Below are 17,826 nucleotides of genomic sequence, written 5' to 3'. Positions count from 1 at the left end.
ACAACAGCTGTTAAGTTAACCTACCAAAAAAGGTTCAACAGTATTCTGACAGTATTCTTTATGTGCTTTATCTAAAGCGGAAACTATGTTATAAGATTGCTGTATTCATCAGAATTGTTGCCGTATTAGATAATTGAGTTCAAGGTAATCTATCCTGTTAGTCTCTTGGCAGAACTGGAGAAAACCACATTTTGTTACCTAAAAAAGCTCTGCATTACAAAGATGAAGTGATAATAGACAAGTACTGCTTGTTTGCAGAATTTGATTTAAAATTATTTTAAACTTGTATATGGAGACATTGATTTCAAATCTTCCCATCAGTGCTCCAGCTGGTATCTCAGCAACTTAGCAAGTTGTATCCAGGAGGAAAGGATATTAGAAAAGTTACATCAAATAATCATTTGGGTTATTGAGCAAATGGTTGCCCAAATATGGCTTCCCACACTGCACTGATCCATACTTTATTATGATTATTTGTTGACTCACACTAAGCCACAACCAAAAACCCTCCTGCCATCTTATGGGTGAGTATTGAATTGGACCAAGAGGAATTAAGATTTGGTATGGTTCACTGAGGGCTTCATTATTTTTACTTAGGAATATCACAACTGGGATAGCCTGACTAAGACTGGCTGCTGTTTGGTTCCTCAGCATTCCTCTGAGGCCATACAATAATAAAAAGTTAACAATGCTCTCCTATCAAAGAAAAAGTTATTTGGTGCCATCAAGTGGTCATTTAACATATTTCTATAGGATTGATAATTAATTTATAGGTTAAGCTGAATTCCATCACTGCAAAGCATAGAATGAGAAAAGTCAGGGCAAGTTTCAGAATGTAAAAACTAGTTCTACTTTTGATTTGTAATTTGTGATCTATGTTCCCCAAAAAGATTTTTTTAAAAAAAACAAACAAACAGTACTTACTCAAGAAAAATGCTTTAGTAGAGGTTTGTTCATTAATTAGCTTTTGTTTTTATTGTATAAAATTTATTTTTTTGTATCCTGCATTTGTTCTTTTATAAATAATTCAAGGTAGGAAACATACTTAACATACCTTCCTTCTTCTATTTTCCACACAATAATCATGTAAAATAGGTTGGGTTGAGAGAAAGATTGATTCGCCTGAAGTCAACTTAGGCTGCTTTCATGACTAAGCTGTGATAGAACCAAGAATCTCCTGGTTTGAGATTATTGGAGTTTTCAGAATGATGCAAAACAATTTGTCAAGACTTGAGACCTTTAAAGACTGTAGTTTTTTCAAAGCTGTACACTGATCTTTACACAACGTGATGTGTGGGTGTGAATGTGATTCCACACAACAAAATTTGTCAGATTCTGCTAAAAATGAAACACTATAGATATTACAAGACTTTTTAACTTTTATTTTATTATATAGGTTCTTACATTATTTTGGATCCTAATATATTCACTGTTTTTCTGTTGTATATTTATGTAACAGTTCTACTATATAGTTTAGTATACCTGGCCTTATGGCTGTAATAAACTGATTTGTGTTTTGGTTTTTTTATTTGAGCTGAGGCTGTGGAAGCTAGGATGAAAAGGCCAGTGTTTTCCAAACAAATCTTCTTTCATTAAAAAATGAAACTGCAGATATGACAAACACACACCATGCATTTCTCAGCAACTGAAGATTAAAATAATTAAAAGATCCAATGTAAATGATTTGTATTATCTTGGAAGAAAATAGCCTTAAAATAGTGGTACATGAGATGTTAACCTGCAGGCTTAAGATATACAATGGGATGGATGGACCGAAGTATTTTATGTTCAACTTGTAGTGATGGATAAGGATCCCAAGGTAACTCATCATTTCAAAGTTTGTTCCTCCAGCTTACAAAACTTGCACATTGTTGATAGAAAGCATGATTGTATTTTTTTTCATTTTGTATGCCTTATTTTGAATGTTCTGTTCTGTAGTTTGTTATTAAGTACTGCTAACCCATGATCTATTGGGTCATCATTAAAGTACTAACCCATGACCTATTGCAATGGTGGCGAACCTATGGCACGGGTGCCAGAGGCAGCACTCAGAGCTGGCGCCGTTGCCCCAGTCCTAGGCCTTCAGCTGGGTTTTATAAAACCTTTTCGCTTTAGGGGGAGGGAAGATCTTGCAAAGTTGGAATTGATTGAACTTTTTAGTCCCACCCAGCCTGCCGTTACCACGCCCACCCAATGGGCCACACCCACCCAGCACTAGACGATGCATAAGTGGGTTTGGGGTTGCAGTTTGGGCACTCAGTCTCTAAAAGGTTCGCCATCAATGACCTATTGGGTCATTTCAGAGATATTTCTTTATCTAGAGAAATAGAATGAGCCTGGCTGGGCAAAAAAGCACCTAATCAAACAATGACATAAGATTGATTTGGCATTATCTATTTTTAACAAACCTGTGTTGGCTTCTAGTTATAACTTTCTTTGTTTCTAGATGTTTGCAGATAACTTTTATTATCTTTTCCAGTATCTTCCCAGGTATTGATGTTAGGCCGATTGGTCTGTAGTTTCCTGGGTCTGTTTTTTCCCTTTTTGAAGATGGGAACCACATCAGCTCTTTTCCAATCCTCTGGTAGTTCCCAGGTGCTCCAGGATTTTTGAAAGATATGGTACAGTGGTTCTGAGATGACATCTGCCAGTTCCTTCAGAACTCTGGAGTGTAGTCCGTCAGGTCCTGGTGATTTATGTTCATCGAGCTCAGACAGGTGTTCCCTTACCATTTTTTCTTTATTTTAGCTTTTATTTCTAGTTTGATAGGATTAGGCAGAGATATGAACTGGGTTTGACCCTAGTCATGTCTAAAAGACAGGGAAGAAAAGGATGCAATCTCCATTTTGTTTGTTAAGATTTATTTTCTCCACTACAGGTTTTACTAAGTATGGGTCACTTATCTGTAAAAAAAAAAAAAGTGTTGTATGTGCAGAAGTGTTTTGCATCTAGCCTCAAAATTGTAGATTAGTACAGAACTCAGCAGCCAGCTTAGTTTTTGAGAAAATTCAAGAGTGACTCACATGATTGCCAAATTATTTTTGTGAAATATGAAGTGTTATACTTTTCAAGGTCTATAGGGCTTGAATCCATATTATTTTAGAGACTTTACATTATCCCCCCACCCTCCACAACATAATCTGAAGGTGAAACCTTCTCTGCAGGCCCACCAGCTCTGAAATGCACTCCCTTCAGAGTTGACAGGATTGAGTTTCTGCCAAATTTTTGAATGCTTATAAAATACTCAGTGTAAGCAGACTTTTAATTACTTCAACAATTCTGATTTGTTGCTTGGACTCCGTGGCTGAAATAATAAATTTAATGAACAGAAAAACCAGGCACATTAAAGACAGAGCCATCAGTATTGAGAGAGCTCAATGTGGTGCACCAGCACAAGGTAGATCCAAGTTCAACTCTATCCCCCCTTGCCCCCCACCAGTGGGTGGATATAAAATAAAAGGAAAATTCCAGTCAAGTCTCCTTAAAGCCATCACCTTTAAGTCCATGGCTGAAATTGGTTTAAGTAATGGTTAACTGCACTGGGGTTAAAAATAGAGCTTCCCTCTTGTCCCCAAACCTCAGGTTTTGTCACCCATCACAACAGTAGGGAGTAGGGAGGAAAGGCAATAGGATGATAAGGAGTGACAATGAGAAAACAAATGCCATGGCAGTAGTCCTCTGCTGATTCAGATATAAGTGGACAGCACTTTGGGGGGGGGGGGAAGATCCTCACACCCTTACTCATGAACACCATTTCCATGTAAACATAAAAAATGGCACCAGTTTGTTGCTTTTAGATCAAGAGTGCTCTGTCTTGTGAAATACATGGGCAGCACAATTTTAGAGATCATGTGTCTCCAGTGGCTAAATCTTTGTAATGAATATTAAGAGAATACACATCTTTAAAAATCTTAACATTTGACAAGAAAACCTTTAATGTGTTTTTTCTCTGCTATGACACAACTCATACTTGTAAAATAAGGTGATGTTCATAAAGTACTCCAAAGGGGAAATTACAGGAAATAGGTTTGCTTTATGAACGCAGGAGCATTGCTGAATTAGCGGCGACAATTCTCACTTGAAAATGTATCTGGATTGTTAGTCATTTTAACTAGAGAAACAAGATCAGAATAGTAGAAAGCTGTCTTGTAGGAAACCAAATATGCTTTTAGGTGCAGCTACTTTTTTCCAGGGAAATAAAATTTCTCCAAGGAATGTTGTAAACCTCAAAAGTGCAGGTCATTGTCTGCAAACAGGAGAAAGAAAGAAAAAACATGAAGTATTTCATATCACATTTCATAACTGGCAATCATAATTAACTGGAAATATTATAACAAACTTTTGATAAGGTAAATCTGACCTGACCTCACAGAGCACTTGAAAGTATGGATACTTTAAATCAACTCAATTTCAGTCAATTTGAGAACTGGAACATTAACCTATGTAGGGTTGGCTTCTCCCTCTGCTTTCTACATTTTCATCTTAAACTTGCAGGATTCTCACAATATGACCGTACCCTGATTGCGGCCTATTAAAGATGCACATGCTCTTTTTGACTGTATGTGTATGTTGGATTTTATCAACACATCAAAAATTGTGGATGCGTAGGTGAAGTGGTGGGATTAACTAATTAACTTCATGCAATATTGAAAAGGTGTCAATCTACAGTTGACTCACAGCAGTTGATTACTGAATCATTAACTGTGAATTAAAACTTTTTGCCAAATGGTCAAGAAAAGCAACATGGTCAAATTTGAGCTGTTCTATCCCTGACATATATTTTGAATAACTTTTTTCTCATTTTGAAATTTCATATTAAAAGTGGCATTTTTAATTATTTTTATTTTAAAACAGTAATATTTAAAAAGTATCAAATACCCCCAGCAAATGCTGATGAGCTTTTTATGAAAACCACTCATCCTGGCAGGTTGGTAACTAACTAATAAAAGAAAAAAGTCATTCAGAAATCAATGGAAGCCCCATCCCTTTATTTGCATATTTTCCCAAGTTCTTAGACAAAAGAGATGGGGAAACCATGCTTCAAATACTGTTGTACAATTCCCCTCCCTCCTGTCACAGTAACTAGACTGACGGTTAGAAGCACTAATCCCCATTTCTGTCTTAATGAATAGCTTCTCTCTCTACTATGAGTTGCCTGAAGTTATGTTTTTCAATCTTATGGATTCTATCAATTAGCTATTATTACATTTTATTCAGGACTTAAGAGTAACATTTAGGTTCTTTTCCAGAGTGAAAACACAATAGCAAACAGTGTGTTTTAAAAGTAAAAGAAAGAGCTTCCATCTCCTCCTTTGGGACAGACTGATTCATTGACTATGTGCCATCAAGTCATGGGTGACTCTTGGCAACCATATAGATTTTCTCCAGAATGATTTGTCCTTGTCCTGGGCCTCCAGTGATGCTCTTTTGTTGCTACTGTTAACTGTGTCTATCCACCTTGCTGCTGATCACCCTTTTGTTCTCTTTCCTTCTATTTTCCCTAGCATTAGAACAGTGGTTCTCAACTTTTTAATGCCACGACCCCTAACCGATTGTAAGTCAAGGACTACTCAACCGGTCGTAAGTCGAGGACTACTCAACTGGTGCAGCACCGTTTGCAGACTGGGGCTTTTGGCGGGCTCAGCAGGGCAGAGACAGCCTGGACAATTCCTATTGGCTTGTGAAAGCCAATAGAATTAGACTCTATTCAAGAGAGTCTATTCTATTGGCTTTCAAAAGCCAATAGAATAAAAGGGAGTAGCACAGCTAAGGAAAAGGGGGAAAAATGGCGGACTGTGTTGTTTGGCAACCCCCGTGAAATGGTCGTTTGACCCCAAATGGGGTCCCGACCCACAGGTTGAGAACCACTGCATTAGAGCTTTCCCCAGAGCTAAACCTTTGCACATTGTGTCTAAAATAGGATAATTTTAGCCTGCTCATTTGTGCTGCAAGTGAAAACTCTGGGTTGATTTCTTTGATGATCCATTTTTTTTTGGTTTGTTTATTTCTTGGCTGTCCCATGGTATTTTCAGGAGTCTTCTCCAAGGTTCAAAAATGTCAATAGTTTTCCTATCCTGCTTCAAGTCCAACTTTTCCTTCCATAAAGTGTCAGAGGGACACTGCTTGCAACAGTCTGATCTCTACAGGTACAGCAACCAGAATTGGAACCAGTAGCTTCATCATTGGTTGCAAAGTGGAAGACCATGTGATCATGACTGTGCTTTCTCTTCCCCACTCAAATTCCTTGCCCTTTGGAATGTTCACTCTGGGAATGGGATAATTAACAAGGGAATTATTTACATTTGCATTCATTGGAGAGGAAAGGATAATAAGAGAATATGAAGGCACACAATGATGAATACATATCAAAAGGAATGTGGTGGCACCATAAGCATGCTACCCAAATAGCCTGGTGCATTGCCCATTGTGTACCTGCTGGGGGAGAACAGGCCAGGCACAGGAGATTGCCCACAACAAAAAAGAACCCTCTTGGATCTTTATTTCCCCTTGCAGGGATTACAAGAGACTAAGCAGACACACAATGGGGAATACATTGGACTGATTGTATAGTGCACTCATGGCTCTTCAGGGCTGCAGAACCACCGCATTCCTTTCAATGCATAGTCCTTATTGTGCGCCATCTTACACTCTTGCAATCTCCAATTTCTCCCTTTTGCAGATGAGAGAAAAAAAACCAAGTCAGGCACAGGACCATACAATGCTGACTGTAATGGCAATCACTGCACACTGCAACATCGTAAATTTGGGCATTGGTCGTAAAGTTATTTTTTCAGCACCATCATAACTTTCAACAGTCAATGAATAAGCAATTGCCAAGCAAGGACTATCTGTGTAGACCAGGGGTGTCAAACTGCCAGCCCACGGGCCTGATGCATCATAGCAAAACCGCGCCCACCCCACTGCAGGCAATGGAAAAAAAGTCACGACATGTCACATGATGTTGCGAGTTTGACACCCCTGGTGTAGACATATCATGGCATTTGATATCTTTTCTAAGGCCTTCATGACTGCTCTACCAAGTGCTAATCTGCAGCATATTTCTTGACCGCTTGTACCCCTACTGTTGACGGTTGATCCTAAAAGGCAGAAGCTGTCTACCACTTCAATATCTTCATTGTCAATTGAAAAGAAAAATTCTTAGAGCTGTTTAAATTACATCCTCAAAACCTCCGTTAGTTGCAACTGCCTTACTTTAGTAAAGAGGAAATAATAATGTTGCAGCTATTGTATTGCTGAATAAGATCTTGTGACTATTTAAGGAAGAGGGTTTTTTTTATTTCTTTATTTAGCTATAACCTTCTGAGTAACTAGGCAGCTAATTCAAGCAGTTTTGGCATGGCAACATTTCTCCCTAATAAAAACACTGAATTCTTTGTACACTGAACAGAAAACCTGGATACAGAGATCCACAGTTGCCTTTTTCTGTATACGACTGTGCTGAAAAAGTCTAGTTTGTCTGAGCAATCACTCAGTTATTTACAATCCTCCATAACTGTTTTTGTTAAGATGCGATGGAAGAAGGACACAAGATGACCGTGTGATCTGAAAAACATTGGTCTGGTGCAAAGATTTTCCTTGTGACTCTGGTTAAGTGGGCATTAAAATCTCACTGAAATCTACAATGCAAGTTAATAATGATTAACATTAAGCACCACATACTTTAATGAATTACATAATAGATTAGGGTAAATATGTAGCATAACCTTTGTTTCCCTTATTAACATATTGAAAGCAATCTCATTTCTGCTTTTGAGGATTACCAAACCTGAGCTGCTCCCCCTTTGCCCCCATCTAATGCTCATCAGGATTTCTGCAGGTCAGATACAATATTCCTAGTAAACATCTACCTGGGAGGGAAATCACTTACTGAAGGCATTTTTCTTTAACAGACTACATCAGGGGTGTCAAACTCAATTTCATTGAGGGCCGCATCAACATTGCGGTTGCCCTCGAGGGGCCAGGTGGGTGCGGCCAGGGTGGGTGCGGCTTACTGGGTGGGTGTGGATGGAGCGGGCGTGGCCTACTGGATGGGCATGGCCAGCTTTACATCGTTCGCGTCAAGGGTGCCTGTGGGGGTCTGGGCAGGAGTGGGACAGATCTGAGGGTCTCTGGCAGAAGGGGGTGGGACCAGGGCAAGTGCCAAGGCACGGGCCATTTCTTCATTCCTCACAAAGGGTGACACCTCCCCAGCTTGCACCCAGGGGGTGAGGCCGACGCGGCAGGGGCTGGTTCCTCGCTGTTTCCAGACAGCCTTGTGGAGCTAAGACTGAATGCGTTTCAGCACAGATGACCACCACAAAATTGTACATTGGCTCCTGGCCGGCCTGGGCCAGGGCCAAGGAAGCGGGGGCCGTTCCCTGTTTCCAGGATGGCTTTGCGGGCCACATGAAACCACTTCACGGACCGCATCTGGACCCCGGACCTTGTGTTTCACATGCCTGGACTACATATTAAAAACCTAATACTTTAGACACTTCAGAAGAGTGTCAGGTTTGAGCCCCAATCTCAGATTTGCTGAAGTTAACACAAACTCATCTGTTGGGAAACTCCAAGCCAGGCAAGAAGGAAGGATCAAGCAGGGGGTTAATTTTTAGGCATTGTGCAGCAGCAAGAAACATAGGACTGATCCCCCACCCCCCAAAAATTCCATGAGATTTTATCCGTTTGTTCCCAAGGGGAGGATGAGCAGTCTGGAGAGATTAATGTTAGGCACAGGCAACCATATCCACACTGTGGAAGTTGACTACTTTACAATCTTGTACTCTTTTCCCCAGACTGCTCTCTCTCCCTTGGGAACAAACAGATAAAGTTCCATGGAACTTGGGGGGAGAGGTCAGTCCTGGGTCTCTTGTGGCTACACGACTCAAGGCTAACTCCCTGCTTGATCCTTCCTCCTTGCCTGGTTGGTAGTTTCCCAACATCATCTTATTTATTTCATCCAAATGTTTTTGGGAGTAGTTGTGCAGCTCGTTTCAGTGAAGGTTTGTAACACAAGTTCTTGGGATACCATTCATGCCCAAGCAGAGAACTGAGTAGCTATATAAAGCAATCATCACATTAGATTTTATAGTGATGTTATAGAACCCAGAATCACATTGTGCAGACTATCAAGAGCTTTGTTTTTGGCATTCCCCCATTGTGGAGCAAAGTAGGTTGACTATCAGCAAGGCTGTTGATAGAGGAACAAAACCTAGAGCAGGGGTAGGCAACCTTGGCTCTTTTATGACTCGTGGACTTCAATTCCCAGAATTCCTGAGCCAGCCATGCTGGCTCAGGAATTCTGGGAATTGAAGTCCACAAGTCATAAAAGAGCCAAGGTTGCCTACCCCTGACCTAGTCATACAGAAATGGATTTAACTCTCACCTCAGTGATACATTCAAGTATTGCCTTGCCCACATCTTTTAATTCATCAGAAAATTAACAACAAAGAAGATAGTACTAGACTGGGATACCACTTTTGGTGCTCAGTATTACATAATCTGGACTTCTTTCCAAACCACCAAAAGGGGAAGGGAATGTATGCTACTTTGTTTCTCTTCCTCCAGTTTAACATATTATTTCTCATATATCACCCCACTTCATCTCTAAGATTGAAGGGAGATTAATCATGTCTAATTCTGCTTAGTCCTTAAGACATTGTCCTTTTTTCCGTCACGTACCTGTGCCAGTTTAGGTGCGTTATGAAATGCACAGTTTTCAAGATCAGTTGCTCCTTTACGGCAAACTGTTCGTCCAATCTTAACAGTGAAGTAATACTTAATTCCGCTGACAATCTGCATGGTATAAAAAATTGGAATACGGAACATTATGGCACTACCCAATACATGTTTGAAAATATTTATCATTCTGACTGCCCAAGATTGTAAAGGATATCGAGTGATAGGCCTTACTGCAAGAATGTCAATGAGTACAGCCACTGCCACCTACGGAAACAAATATGAGACAAAGGACCATTTCCTTTCAGATAGAGTGATTGGGGGGGGGTGTCAAAGGACCCACGCCTGGAGAATCTAATTCACCCAAAGGAAGCATCACAATATGGTAGTCTTACTATACTTTTCAGCCTATGGCAAAAAACAAGATGATACCCATCACCTATTCTGTGCTGAATGTGACTGATTGATCACAAGACAGCAGTTGCAGCAAGCTTAGGAACTGGGCAGCTCTGTCCTCATTCTCTACCCCCAATATTTGACATTCAAATCCTCTTTAAAGTAGACCCAGCTCTAACTGGATGTAATTGATGACAGTTTCATCTCTACAAGAGCGAAATACCCTTTAAATATAGTGAACTCCTGTTCTCCAAAGGCATAAATGCAAAACTAACAATGCCAGAGAGTCTTAATGGACCTACAAAAGAGTGAGAGTTTGAAACAGATGAAGTTCTCCCAAAAGCTTCTTTGATGTGGTTGTGCATCTGACAATAGAGATGCCACATTAGAAAGAGTGAACAAAAATAGTTTGGGTGCTGTTTCAACCAAACATAAGCTGATGGCACTGCATTAGATAGCTATTTTGGTAGACTGAATGGCTCAACCCCTGCTGTAAGCAGCAATTCTTTCATTTTCCATGGTAGGCAAGTAAGAAAGAATACTATGATAGTACTGATAGCAAAATGACATAGGAAGCTGGAGCAGGGAGCCAATAAAGAAATGAAGGTGGTGATCATGGAGATAATGTTGATAGAATGAAAGTATTAAGAAAAATAAGTAGGATCTAACTGCATTGTTTGTAGGGGAGGGGTATACATATAAAATTATCTCCTTGCCCACATCTTCCTTTTGATGATACCAGCTAACACATGGCAAACAGGTAGCTGTCTAAGATCAAAATCAGTAGGCCAAGTGACAGAATGTGCTAATTCTGATTAAGAAAGTATATATGAAACACCCACAATGTTCTATCTGAAAATTGGATATATCATACTCCAAAAAGTTAGAAAGGTAAGGGCATTTGTAACTCATACTCCTGTGCAGTTTTTATATCCAGTTTAAATTTTCAAAAGAACTACCAGCTGGATTATACCCAAGGACCACAAACAAAGTTATCTAATCTCTGGGCTGGGAATTGCAAAAGTGATGGAAAAGGGAGGCCCTCTTTGACCTAATTAAAGCAAGGACATTCTAGTCAACAACAGCCCACATTCTCACTGGCTTGCCTGACAGATAGGCAAAAGAATGCTCCCTCCCCCAATTACTGTAGCAAACCTGAGTTTGTCCTCGTTATGTCTGCAATTAACTCTCCATCCACTTCAATATATATCAAGCAGGGATAAACATCTGATCTCTGTTTGGGTTAAATTGCTAAATTGCAGAATGAGTGGGGGGGGGAAGGGGAGGATTACAACCCCACTTAAAAATATGTCCCTTTTTTTTAAAACTGCGTAGAGGCATCAGTGTCTAATTTCACAGCTCTCTGAAGGCCGCACTCGGAAAACCTATCACCGTAAATTAATGTCTTGGAGCCTGCCCGGCTGACAACCCCCGAGTCACGCCTTCGCCTAGGCTATTATTCATTTACCTGCTTTTGGGCCTCGACCACTTCGGACACGCGACTGCTATACATATCGTTGCTGCCTCTGTTGTATTCGTTCATGGCAAATTGAAGGGCCCTAGCCACGCCCGGTTCCTCCGGGGAAGCATTCTCCAGTCCCCCGAGGAGCCTGGTCCCGAGCGCCTCCTTGCAGATACAACTGAGCAAGAGTAGGCTACACACCAAAAAACCCCGCAACAAGGCCATCTTTACTCAGCAAACGGCACCCAGCTCGCAACCGAGATGTCTCCTGCTATTTGCAGCCTGCTGCCTTGCGCTTCTTTTTCATAGAGCCTCCCTAGGAGGCGGAATCTCGTCCCCAGCCAATCGATGCTCCTTCCTCTGGAAGGCACCGCCTCTCAGCTCGGGTTTTGTTTTTGTTTTTCCAAAGTAGGCAGCGGTCAACCTACTTCCTTATAAGAAAAAAATGATTCATCTTGTGATTTTCCCCCAACTTTCTGTTCTCTTAATCATTATTTGCAGTTTTAAAACTGGTTTTTTTCTCTCTCGATAAACTAGGAAACCAAAGATTCAGGCTCCCGAACCTCTAAACCAGGGGTCTGCAACCTTAAACGCAAGAGCCACTTGGACCCGTTTCCCAGAGAAAAGAAAACACTCGGAGCTGCAAAACTTGCGCGCATGCGCAAGGGGGAGATCTTGATTGAACAGCTTAATTAAAAAGAAATAGAGGCTGCCGTCCATGAGTTCTCTCTCTCTCTCTCTCTCTCTCCTTTTTCTTTCTCTCTCCCGTTCCTCTCTCCCTCTTTCCTCTCTCCCTCTCTCCCCCTCTTTCCTTCCCTCTCTCTTTCTCTCTTTCCTCTCCCTCTCTCCCCCTCTTCTTTCTCTTTCCTCTCTCTTCATCCCTCTCTCTCTCTCCTCTCTCTTTCTCTCCCTCTCTTTGTCTCTCCTCTCTCTCTTTCTCTCCCTCTCTCTTTCCTCTCCCTCTCTTTCTTCTCCCTCTCTCTTTCCCCCCTCTCTCTACCTCTCTCTTTCCTCTCCCCCTCTCCCTTTCTCTCTCCCTTTTTCCTCTCTCCCTCTCTTTCCTCTCTCTCTCCCCCTCTCTTTCTCTCCCTCTTTCCTCTCTCTCCCTCTCACTGTTTCCTCTCTCTTCCTCTCTCTTTCCCTCTCTCTTTCCCTCCCTTTCTCTCTCTCTCTTTCCTCTCCCCTTCTTTCTCCCTCTCTTTCTCTCCCTCTTTCTCTCTCTCTTTCCTCTTTCTCTATCTTCTCCCTCTCTCTCTTTCCTCTCTCTCTCTCTCTTTCCTCTTTCTCTTTCTCCTCTCCCCCCCCCCTGTCTGTTTCTGAGGAAGGAGAGACAATATAGCAGGATTAGTCAGTTAAATAGCCACCCAATAACCAGATGGTAAACTCCCTTTTTAGGATCCTGTAATCCCTGTATAGAGATAAACTCCAAACCCAGATGCGTCCAGGTTTACATGCAAACAGTTGCAGTTTTTTTCCCTGCCTGAACCAGATCTCAAAATAACAGAATGATGATGACTATCATGTCTCCAGGCCTCCCAATTCTGCATACTTAAACAATAGAATACAGCAGTATTCACCTTTCTACAACAATCTGTAATTTACAATGAACAACTAGAAGAGCTGTAAATAAGTGAATTATTTATTAATACTGAATTAATTAAAATAACACATTCAGACGAATATGTAAAAGATACCAGTAAAAGAAGCTGACCCCAAAATGCCACCAGATATCACCCCACACCAAGCTTCCACATGCTGGATGTGAGGGTTGCTCCTTACAATTCAGCTCATACTTTTGCAAGCTTAATTCCCAGATAGAGTGAGTAGCAAATTCTGTCGCAAAATTTGGAAAGCTGCTGCCTTCAATGCATATGAAGAGAATTAAATGGATCACAACTCAGATTCAGCATAAAGCAGCTTTTTGTGTTTCTTTGGTTATGTATGAGGCTTTTTCCAGGACTCAGATTCAGAGAAATATGGGGATCAGTCTCATTTTTTCCCCAGTCTTAGTAGTCATCCACAACTATGTGGCATAACCATTGTGACTCAGCTTCCTCACTGTGAATTGGCTCAGTGAGCCATTTCTCCTTATTTTACTTTAATTCTGTATTTTGTTTTATAAAAATAGCTTTGAGGAAGTTCACTGTTCAAGTTCTGTTCTGATGTGGGGTGCTTTTTCTGCAGATGTTTGCACAGAAGGTGCAAAAAACATGGTTTCCTACGCAAATTAACATTAATTAATACATTAACAAATTAAAGTTTTTTAAAAAAAAACTTATTTTGGGGGGGATAAATTGAGTTCAGGCAAGTTCCTATCATGCTATAATGATAAATACAATTTTACCATTAAAGCCCTTTAATATTTTCTCAGTTTTTAAAATTCCATCTATACTTAGACTTTGGCAACAACAAAAGGGCAGTTTGAACACTTTTTGCAATTCCTAGTCTGAAATTCCTAATTTCAAGGAATCAAATATTCAGAATCTTAAAACCTATGGCTCCCATAAGAGTGTCATATTTAATGAAACTTCCTGCAGATGTGTAGAATAATTTGCAGTATCACGGAAAACTCTGATCTTGAAATATTGACTCCTTGCTTTATTTCATAACACTGCATAACAGAATCAAAAATGTAAGATTAATTTGTGTTAAATATTGTGCTTGCAATATTGCTCCTTCCTGAAAAATATACAAAATGAATAAATTGTCTATTCTGCAAAGCAGAAACATGCAAACTTCAATTACTCATTCAGGTAATTTAAGGTACCTGTACATTACACGAGGGCAATTCAGAAATAAACCTCCTTTTGAGCATGTGTGAGAAATAGGTGGGGATAGCAACGTCTGTCCTATGGCACCGTGCACAATTCAGTAGGCAGTGAGGAGTGGAAGGAGAAGGTTGTGTTGCAGTTGACTTCTCCGCTAGGTCAATTGAAAATGAATCCTGCCATAGAAAATCCCTCCAATTGTGAAGTGCGTGTAGTAATACGATTCCTGTGTGTGAAAAAACTTTCAGCACTGCGATTCATTGCAAACTGTGTAATGTTTACGGATCAAACGTGATGAGTGAAGGTGTCCTACATCAATGGTGTTGCATGTTTAAAGATGGATGAACTGACCTGCACAACGAAGCAAAAAGTGGCCGCCCATCTGTAGTCAGCAATTGACTCATGCAGGAAATTGACAAAAAGGTCCATGAAGTCCGCCGGTTCCCGATATTTGCACTTTCTTTACACTTTCCCCAAATTTCTTGGACTGTTTTGTATGAGGTAATGATAGAAAATTTGGGATATTGTGTGATGACCCAGGGTCCCGAACGGAGGCAAAGCAATTAGCTGGTCAGAATAATTGTCTTTGTAAGCACTGCCAACGTTCACCCAACAGCCCCCACATATGCTGGCACAAGTTCAATAAAACAATCAACGGAGTTCAACAGTTCTTTAAAGTAAAACAGATAACAAACGAAGTATGATCTTTTCAATGCCCAGTTTGCCTGTAATCTGCAAACTGCAAAACTCAAGACAGCAAGGAAAACTCAGCAGGAAACAAACTTGATCCAAAATTCAAAGAGTCCAGGTACAAGAGCTCACATCACAAGAGTTCATGTTTGTTCCCGGAAAATGCCACAGCGTCTTCTTAAATACCTACTCTCCAGGTGTGCCTTGTGAAGTGGGGCGTGATGCTCTCCTCCTGAGCAAGTGAGCCTGCCTCCTCCTCTCTGCTCTCCTTGCTCTGGGATCTGGTGGGGAGGGGCCTTGCTCCTCGCCTGAGCTCTGCTTTCCCTATTCCAAACTTGAAGGGCCCTGGCCTGCTTCAGCCTGTTCCTCCCCACAGTCCTCCAAAGCCACAGACACCCTGTCCTGGGCCTCACCAGGGAACTCCATGTCCTCCTCAGAGTCAGGCTCAGACGGAGGCATGACATACTGCAAGTTCTGTGCTCGTTGGATACCACAACTCTTTTTTGAGGAGCACAAAACACACTGGATGAGTTTACGATGCTGTTACAGGGTGGCTTCATTCCCAGGCGGGAGATTTTTTTTTGCAGAAGGAATTTCAAACCTTGTAAGACGTTATGACAAGTGCCTCAATTTGAATGGTGATTGTGTCGAAAAGTAATGTAACGTAGTTTTCCAATGTGCATAATAAAAGTTCTGTATCTGCGAGTGTCTGTCATTGATAACCAAACGGAGGTTTATTTGAGTTGCCCTCGTATAAAACATGGAATACCAAATTCAAACTTTACATCATTGGACAGCAGCTCATACAAACTTGCTAACGATCCAAACCTTATTGCCAGTGAATTTTTAAAGAAAAATTAGAGTTTATTAGATTTTACAATTGTTTATGGAGCTTATGACTACTTTGCTCTTAAGAAAAAAAGCCTTAAAATTTATTAGATCAAGTCATAATCATGAAACAATGTGCAGATTTTTTTCACCCTGCAAATACAGGCTGTTTAACCAACTGCACACTTTGATAAAATATATGAATAAAGTTGCAGCAGAAATGCTCAAAAATTGACAACAGGAATTTAAGGGGGGAAAATAACACCACCACAAAAACATACAGAAGGCCTTGGAAAGGTGTGGACGAGATGTATAACTTTTCTGAGAATGAGGACCATGATCAAAAATGTCCTTTGGTGAAAAATAATTCATAAAGTATAAGCCTCCTATATGTAGACCAAGTCTTCCAATTATTCGAGCAAAGGTAACTTATGATATTTTTGGAAAGAGGATGAATCGGAGTCCTTCTATCTAAATGCAAAGTAACATGTTGCTGAAATGCCAGTACTTGTTATTTTTAAAGGCAGCACTAAATATGTAATTTCATCTTGGAAGAACATCACCATTTCTTCTAGTAGAAAACTCAGCTAGGAATGCTGGGGAAGGCTTCTGGAGTAACCATGCAGTCCGGGAAACAGATTCACCTACTTTAATTTAAAGTCACAATGCACTCACATTTTTGCATGTCCCGAAGCACTTCTTCCCAAATGAATCCAAAATTCTGCAAAAATTGCTCAATATTATCCATTTTATTTCTGTACGTTGGTCTGACTAGTTTCTATAATGTATAAATGCACATATTCAAAAAATGTCTAGTAGAATAAATTTTGTATGGAGATGGTTGGATGGATGGTGAGGGAAAAATATATCAAGGATACAACTAACATAATTAAAGAACATGTATATTCAGTTAAACATGTCACATACAGAGTTTACAGATAATTCTTGACTATTTGTTTAGTGACGGTTTGAAGTTACAACAGCACTGAATAAAGCGACTGGCGATGGTTAGCAGCATCCAATTTCTGGATGTGCAGCTAAGAGTAGGCTGGCTTGGTCATTCAATAGCGGGATACTGGTGAAGCGGGCACAGCAGCACCTGCATTTTCTGCATCACACGAGAAAAGTACATCTTCTTTCCCCTATCCTTACCACTTTTTATAGAGCAACAATTGAGAGCATCCTCCATACAGCATCACAGGGTGCTTTGGAAGCATCACTGCTTCAGACAGGAAGGCAGTGCAGAGTGATGAGGATGGCAGAAAATATTGGCAGTTCACTCCCTTCTATCTAGGACAGGAATGTCAAACTGCCAGCCCTTAGGCCGGATGCGTCATAGCAAAACCGCACTCACCCCATTGCCGGCAATGGAAAAAGTCGTGATACGTTGGTTACGTGATGTTGCAAGTTTGATACCCCTGATGTAGGGCATAGTATATAAGCGATGCTTGAGCAAGAACTGTAGGATTGTCTGTGACACTACACACCCTCTTCACAACCTGTTTACCTTGTTACCTTCTGGAAGGAGGCTCTGTGGTATCTGGAACAGAACATCCAGATTCTGTCAGTTTTGATCCATACAGTATTAACCTTGTAAACTCTCAAGCTTCCTTTTTCCGGTATGTATTCAGGATGGACAGCGATTAATATTTGTATGTATTTATATGTAAGGGTGTAGGTATATACATTTGTTGTATATAGCATGTTTACGTGTGTTGTGTATGTGTACACTTAGCAATTGGTATGTATTTATTGGTTGTAGCACCCTGGAATCGCATAATTACCATTTGCTACCTTTCCAGCTGGCTTCTAAGCAGTCAATGAGGAAAGCTGGATTCACCTAATGACCACAGCAAAAATGGTCATAAAATTGGTCGTGGTCACGTGATGACTCACTTAATGACTGTATCGCTTAGCAATGGAAGTTCCAGTGCCAAATGTGATTGTAAGGCAGGACTACCAGTAACTGCACGAACTACTATAAAGGGCACTATTCTTTTGTAA

At 40.6% G+C, this 17,826-nt stretch overlaps 1 protein-coding gene across 1 annotated transcript; it reads right to left on the bottom strand.

Annotated features, from left to right (window-relative positions):
- Positions 1-3,911: 3,911 nt before the first annotated feature.
- Positions 3,912-11,834, bottom strand: LOC120301737 (cystatin-2). The gene is made up of 3 exons (XM_039329300.1): positions 11,543-11,834; positions 9,682-9,795; positions 3,912-4,246 (listed from the first exon to the last, which is right to left on the bottom strand). Exons 1-3 carry the CDS (start codon positions 11,759-11,761, stop codon positions 4,169-4,171), a joined length of 411 nt encoding a protein of 136 aa, XP_039185234.1. The 5' UTR covers positions 11,762-11,834; the 3' UTR covers positions 3,912-4,168.
- Between the last annotated feature and the right edge of the window lie 5,992 nt (positions 11,835-17,826).

This window comes from Crotalus tigris, unplaced genomic scaffold, assembly GCF_016545835.1.
Source record: "Crotalus tigris isolate CLP2741 ecotype Arizona unplaced genomic scaffold, ASM1654583v1 scf7180000024391.5723578, whole genome shotgun sequence".
Taxonomy (NCBI): domain Eukaryota; kingdom Metazoa; phylum Chordata; class Lepidosauria; order Squamata; family Viperidae; genus Crotalus; species Crotalus tigris.
Note: the sequence above shows the minus strand (reverse complement) of the source record. Positions and strands in the feature narration are given on the sequence as shown.